General features: G+C 52.4%; 1 protein-coding gene across 2 annotated transcripts in view; it reads left to right on the top strand.

The window, feature by feature from the left end:
* The window catches only part of PECAM1 (platelet/endothelial cell adhesion molecule 1), a 47,329-nt gene extending 40,943 nt beyond the window's left edge, over positions 1-6,386 (top strand). For both annotated transcript variants that reach the window (XM_012733154.1, XM_012733153.1), the window contains 2 exons: positions 498-520; positions 5,389-6,386. In XM_012733154.1, coding sequence (XP_012588608.1) covers positions 498-520; positions 5,389-5,418 — 53 coding nt within the window. In that variant the 3' untranslated portion in view covers positions 5,419-6,386. The remainder of the gene's footprint in view (positions 1-497; positions 521-5,388) is intronic.
* Positions 6,387-7,158: the final 772 nt, after the last annotated feature.

Raw genomic sequence — 7,158 nt, 5'->3', positions numbered from 1 at the left:
CAGACAGCAGATCTTTGCCAAGAGCTTTGGCAATGCTTCTATCCCCTCCCCCACCCTGCTCCTGGGAATGGTTAAAGCAGAGTGGAGTCTGTAAAGAGTTTGATGTCCAAAGAGGCTATCTAAAACAGCAAAACTTGGAAAGAACCTAAATTTTTAAAACCAGGAACTGGTTAAGTAAACAATGGTACCATCATTGAATGATTATTGTGCAGCCACAACAAGTGTGCTTCAGAAGGAGCCAGAAAACGTTATTAAATCGTGCTGTGTGAAAAAGAGAGGATAGAAAATGGCAGGGAGGGAATAATTTTTACTTTTTTAAAGATCCTACCCAGAGTAGAAAATAACTGGCAGACAAAGGAACTATAACCTGGGGTGGGGGGAGGGGCTCCTCCTCTCCCCCCTGACCCCCCTTCATCTATCTGCTCTGCCCTGATAGGCTGGGGGAGCCCAACATTCTCTTTGTGTTGCTCACCTCCACATTCTCCTTTGTCTTGCAGATTTCATGGAGAACAGATACTCCGTAAGTACAGACGCGTGTGCGTATTTGTGTACAGACGTGTGTGTCTAAATAGCCCCCTGTACAGAGAACTGTATCCGGACTCACCCAAGTTCTGCATTCCACGCATTTCTCCCTGTACCAGCCTCATCTCTCTTAGACCAGGAGCTCCTCTGACCAGATAGCTTTTCTGGGCCAGCTGTGATCTGGAATATTCGCTCCCACTGTTTCCAGCCCACAGTGAAGGGAAACCTGGAAGCCCCCCACTGAAGGATGGGGGACCCGGGCACTGAGCTGCAAATGAGCAAAGGAGGCGTTTGCTTCTGGCCGCAGGCTCAGACTTGGGAAGTGAGGCAGATTTGAGCCCCTGCATGCAAGGATGGTACATGCGACTGCTTATCCAGCCCTAGGTCCAGGCCAGTCACTGTTCCACAACAGGCCCCTGCTGCAGGAGACACCCACAGTCCCAAGTTATCGTTGGTTAGGCAGGAGAAAACAGCTCCACCAGAGACCGGAGCATGGACGTGACCTGCTGCCCCAAGGAGGGGCTGTCTGGGTAGGCCGTGAATGAGTCGGTCCCAGCAGTGCCCCGTAGAGGTGTCAGCAGAGCAAAGGTGTCGTGGTAGTTTCAAGCAGTTCAGAAAAGACAAAGAGGGAACAGTGAGAAGGGGTTGGGAGATAAAGGAGGGCTCCGATGTGAAGGACTAGAAGCCCTCAATTAGGAGGTTTTTATTCTACAAATAATAATAATAATAGGGAATTTAAGAAGCTGCCGTTAGGCAAATGGGAATGTTTAAAAGAATTGTGGAGGGCCAGGTTGGGCTTTTACCAAGCCCTGTCTTCCCTCTCCTGCTCCCCAGCTTTCGAGGAGCTCCCCAGAGCACAGAGCGTGGGTGGCGGCCAGCACCTCAAGGAAGGAGGGGGTAGACTCATGCACTGCTGCTTTAAGTTCTGGAAAGAACTTTGTGCCAAGCTGCCAGTTGCCCTTGCACAGGCCTCCGGCTTCCTTTGTTTTGCCCAGCCTGGATTCTTGTAAAACGGAGCTCGTTATACTTTTGACGGACAGGAAGTCACTGACGTTTTTTTTGTGGAAGGTTGCTATCATTTAAGGAAAAGAGAAATGAAGTGCGTGTCTTCTTCTAGCTGAAACCCAAGCCAGCTCCTAGACCAGAGACAGTTGCAGTGGTGGGGCAGGGAGGAAGAGGTATAGATGAGAAAACCGAGGTCTGAGTCAGCAAACAGTATGTCCAGCCGGCTGATGGCCGCACCAGGACGAGGCCCCACGTCTCCAGACGCCCTGGGCAGCCCCAAAGTCGTGTTGCTGTCTTAGCCACCAAGACCTGCAGACAGTAAGTAGTCAAGGCATCTTGGCTTCCTGCGCAGTGCAGGGCCTGAATAAAGAGAAGTTCAGCTGCGAGAAGCACGCTGTGTCTACTCAGCGGGTCCACTCAGCTGCAGGCCTTGTTTACTTTGTCTTCAGTCCAAATGGTCTCGCTGGACAAAGGCCCTGAGCTCCCTGGCCCGTGTGCCCCGAAGTCTGCTCCCAGGATGCTCCTCCTATTAGACCTCCCCTCCCACCAAAAAAAAATTAAGCTGTTTGGTGGGAGCACAGAGCCTCCCAGCTGTGGGGAAGGGGGGTTTGAATCTTTAAGCGGCTGCATTTTGTTTATAAAAGAAGCAGGTATCGTTTCCCTAATAATCAGGTAGTGAGGGTCAGGAGAAAATTAATTGAATTGCCTAGCAGGGAAATGGGAGGGGATTTCCTTCCTGAAATCAAACCTGGCGATCATTCCCTCTTGTTTAATGGCCTTTGCTTTTGAAAACATATTGGAGGAAATATCTTAACAATGAGACAGTCACTTAGCCAAATACTAATTTAGCATTGTTTGACTGGCTTCAATGGCACATTCTGACTTCATTTTTCCTCTGCCATTTTTGCCTTGTTTATAAATCGTGTTTGTGAGCAATGCAGACAGATAACAAGAAAGAGAACACCCTGTACTCGCAGGGGTGAATCTGGACCTGCTTGGGTCTGGGATCTTGGAGAGAACCTGTCTTCTTGCAAAGGTGACTCCTCCCTCCTGGGAGCCAGCGGGCCCTGGGTGCCAAGTGAAGCTCCCAGGAGCTGGGACCCAGCGTCTGAGTGAGGGTCCGGCTCGCCAGTCTGGTGTGGGTGGTCCTGTCTTCCTCCAGCCTAAGTTCCTCATCTGCAAGATGAGGATAGTGCCACCGTCTCGCAGGTTGGCCTTCAGGGTTAGCGGAGATGAGCGTGTGCTTTTCTCTGTCCCCTCCCCGCCGCCCTGTGAACACTAGTGGATGATCTATCTTAAATGCTGTTCTTCAGCCCCTCTGGGAGCACAGATGAGAGATTTTCTTCACTTGGCCCTGAAATACCCATTCACAGTAGGGGGTGGAGCAGTAACTTACCCAAAGCCCAGCCTTTGACTTGGGAGTCAGACACCCACACTCAAACGTTGCTTCCCTTCACTCCCATGTGTTAGTTATGTCGCTGTGGGCGGGAGGCCTAATCTTGCTGCGTCTCAGTTTCCTCATCTGTTAATTGGAGGTTGTGACCCCCCCTCACAGCCCCCAGTTGTTGCAAGGATGAAATGAGCCTCAAGCATAGACCTGGCCTGTTGGAAGTGCTCTAGGATGTACTTTCTAGAAGCAGGAAGGAGAAATCCTGGGGGTGAGAAACAGCGTGACCGCTGAGAGCTCACACACCATGTTCTGGCCAGGAAAGGGGACTTCAGGGCTGTAGCTGGGGAGCCAATGGCTGGTGCCTGACTTAAGCACAGGCCCTGGCTATAAGCGTGTTAACCTCCCTTTGAAATCTCAAAAGCCCAGTTGAGCGAGGCCCAGCCCTTCCTGTCTGCAGGGTAGATACTGCAGCAGCTCCCCAAGCGCTGGATTCCTGAGAGGGAGCAAGGGGCCTGGGGAGGGACTTGGTCTGGGGCCTGCAAAAGCCTGGCCACCGGCCGAGGAAGTGGGGCGAGGGCAGCTGCCAGGGCTGGCGGGCCTCCAGCCCTCTGGGGCCCACATAGTGCTTGGCCCGCCTGCCGGGTCTCTCCTGGCAAGGACTTGCTGACCCTCCGGCTGGGGCCCCTTGGGCCTGCGTCCTGTTCCAAGAGGCATCTCAGATCCTGCAGCGCCAGAACAAAACAGTGACGGTCAGCCCACCCTCGGGGAGCCAGCCAGTCCGTGGCTCCCTAGGGCTGGGCCGATCCCCGCCACTTCTCCTGCTCCCAAGTTCCGCCTGAGCTCATGGAGTGCAGGGCAGTGGACTCAGATGCTGCCCACTTTTGGCTCTTCGGCGCCAGCATTTCCAGCACCCTCCACTCTCCATCCACCTTCCCGCCCACCACGAGGCCAGTTCCTCGGTGACGGCTCCAGAGCCTCCTGTGGCTCCTCGGTGCCTGGCGAGGGTCCCCTCCCCACCTCTGAAGAGCTTCCCAGCTTCACCTTCTCCTCCCAGCACCTTGTTTGCCAATCATGGATGAGTCATAACATTCTCCACAGCAGCAGCTGGCATCCTCTGGTAGATAACAGGGCCCAGGAAAGCTGGGGTCCTGTCCCTGGTGGGTGGATGCAAACACCTTATGCAGCATTTCAGGCAGGACAGCACACAGGACTTCTTGTTTGTTTGTTTTTTGTTTTTTTTTTTTAAGATTTATTTATTTGTGCATACAGACCTGGGGTACAGGCCAGAGGCTCAGGGGCGGTGAGAGGCTTCACCAGAGACAGAGTGGGGAGCAGAACAGGCTGACTGACAAAGTACACTGCTGAGGGGAGCAGCAGGCGGGTCAGGAGAGGTCTGCCACGCCATGTGGTCACCTCCAGGGCAGGCGGGGATCGAACTCATGCGGAAGTGGCTTTAGCTTCTCAGTGCTGTGCTTTAACCCGCTGCGCCACCAGGGAGGGCCTCTTCTTTGTTTTTATCGTGGTAAAATAGACACCACATGAAACTTACTGTTTTTATCCCTTTTAAATATACAATTCAGTAGCATTAAGTCCAACAGGCATCTCCACCATCCAGCCATAGAACCTTTCGTCATTCCAGGGGTTCTATTCCACTCGACACTGACCTTCTCCCCCAGCTCCTGGCACCCACTGTTCTGGTTTCTGAGTCTGAACTTGACCACTCTGGGGGAATCTCACACTATGTCTGTTTGTGTCTGGCTTATTTCACTTTCACTTGGCGTAATGTCTTTAAGGTTTATCAGAATTTCATTCCTTTTTTTTTTTAAGATTTATTTATTTATGTATACATACAGAACTGGGACAAAGGCTAGAGGCACAGGGAGGTGAGAGATTCACCGGAGACAGAGTAGGGAGCAGGCCAGGCAGATCTACAAAGTACACTGCCGAGGGGAGCAGCGGGGAGACAGGAGAGGTCTGCCGCGCCATGTGGGTCAGCTCCAGGGGGGGATCAAACTTGCACTGAGGTGGCTGCAGAGAGCTTGCAGTTCTGCGTCCTAACCCGTTGTGCCACCAGGGAGGGCCAGAATTTCATTCCTTTTTAAGGCAGAATCATACATCTTGAAACATGTAACTAGACAAGCTGAGCTCAGTTCTTCATTTATTAATTAAAAACAAAACAAAACAAAACAAAAACAGACCTAGAACAGGAACCTTCCCTGTTGAAGGCAGAACTGGAACAGAAACCAGGTCTACCTTAAGTCGCATTCCTCTTCCTCTGTGGGGAGTCTCGGAGCCTGAGGGTGCTGGGTGAGGCTGGCTGATGGCCTGATGTGTGGCTTGTATGGGGGAGTTGAGGCTACAGCTGTTCAGAGCAGGCCCACAGGGAAGAGAGAGGCTTCCTCCTGCCGGCTGGGGCTGCTGCCGCCTTCAGTCCTGGGGTGTGACCACCTTGTCCTGTCTCTTGCCACCAGAGAACGGAAGGCTCCCTGGATGGAACTTAGGACTGTGAGGCAGAGGCTCGCCCCTGGGAGGGCAGGCACGTTCCAGGAAGAGCAGACGGTCCCTGTATTCCAAGAACTCTGTGCGCTTCTTCATGAACCTGCCCCGCTCCCACCAAACACGGCGATGCCTCAGGCCACGTCTCCAGCTCCTCACCCCTCCTCCTGCATGTAAGAACTATCGGGAGCATAGAGGGGCCGGTTCATTTCCCACGCGACCCACGTCACCCAGGCGGAGTGTCCTCAGGAGTGGTGAGTGGCAGATGGAGGTTGAGGGTCATCAGGCCATTGGGATATTTTGAAACTTGAATATTTTGTCTTGTACAGAGATCAGGAACTTTTCCAAGTACCCTCATCCCCAGAAACCTGTTCTTGCTGTCCCTCCCAGCAAGTGACCTGGCTTAGGGACTAGTCTCTTTGTCTGCTTTTGGTCCTTCGAGGGCCTGTGGTTCACCGTGCTGGTCACACAACTGCCCCCTCTCCATGACCTTGATCTCCATGACCTTGACCTCCACCGATGGGAACACAGAGCTGCTTGGGAGCAACATCTGAGAAATGCCAACTTGAAGACAAAGTTCATCCCATTCTGGGCAAGGCACGAGACAGAAAACGAAGTGGAAAAAGCACAGATGTTCTTCAGCTCTTTCCTACACCCTTTCTTACTTTTCCTCTCCTCTGCTGCAGGCTGGAAGACAGGAAAATGGTTGCCTACAGCACAGATTTTTAATAGAAAAATCAAAATGCCTATTTTTCTTACTAATTTTTTTTTTTAATTTATTCCTTGCTAAGGAAATGGTCTCCTGAGGTTTTAAGATGTTTCTGATTGTGTCTTGAGATGGGGCAGAGGGCCTGTGGCCATTCTGCTGTGGAATTGCATGGGTGTACACACGCAGCACACATCTTCGGGAACCCATTCCCGCCCCCACCCCCCACCCCGCACCCCACAAGTGACATGGCTCCGGGGAACCTGTGGGGTGTTGTATTAAATAAATTTGATCTTTACTCTTCACGGACCTGTGAAATGTCATCTTCTGACACAGAGTGTAATGGCCTCAGGCCCTCTGGAGACAGAGAATACCCAGTGGGTCTCCTCAGCCAAGGGCCCCAGGGTCCCCTGGAGTCAGGCCCCCAGGGAGCCTGAGCCAGAGAGTGCTGCCGGCTTCCCAGCCCAAGAAGCCAAGTCTGTCCCTGGTATAGAGAGGTGGTCAGGCTGAGCCAAAGACACCCCAAACGAGAACATTCTAGAATCCCTAGTTAAACGTGAATTTGGGTTCAACAGCCAGTCATTTGGGGACATAAGTATGTTTCCTGTAATGTTTAGGACTTTAGAAAAATATTCATGTATCTGAAATTCAAATTTAATTAGGCTCCTCTTTTATCAGGCCGTATACTGGCAAAGCTCCCTCCTACAGCCACCCCCAAGGCCTCAGGACCCACCCTCCCCGGGCTCCCCAGACCTCTCTGGATCCCCACTGGGCGGAGGAGAACTGGGGGTGTGCTCTCCAGATTCCAGCTGCAGAAACTGTGGAGCCTTTTCATCTCCAAGCCTCAGATTCATGCCTCAAACAGGAAATGAGGCTGATGTTTCTGAGCACTTGGGGGGTAAAAGCCTCAGACTCCCACACACCACATGCATGAAGTTCTACCGTGGAAATGTAATACGGTTATCCCGTACTCAGGCCGTGGACTCAGGAAAGAGTCAAAGAGTAGCTGACCCCTAAAGACCTTCACGTCTCCCGCTGG

Source organism: Condylura cristata, unplaced genomic scaffold (genome assembly GCF_000260355.1).
Source record: "Condylura cristata isolate star-nosed mole 26May11 unplaced genomic scaffold, ConCri1.0 scaffold00038, whole genome shotgun sequence".
Classification (NCBI taxonomy): domain Eukaryota; kingdom Metazoa; phylum Chordata; class Mammalia; order Eulipotyphla; family Talpidae; genus Condylura; species Condylura cristata.
Note: the sequence above shows the minus strand (reverse complement) of the source record. Positions and strands in the feature narration are given on the sequence as shown.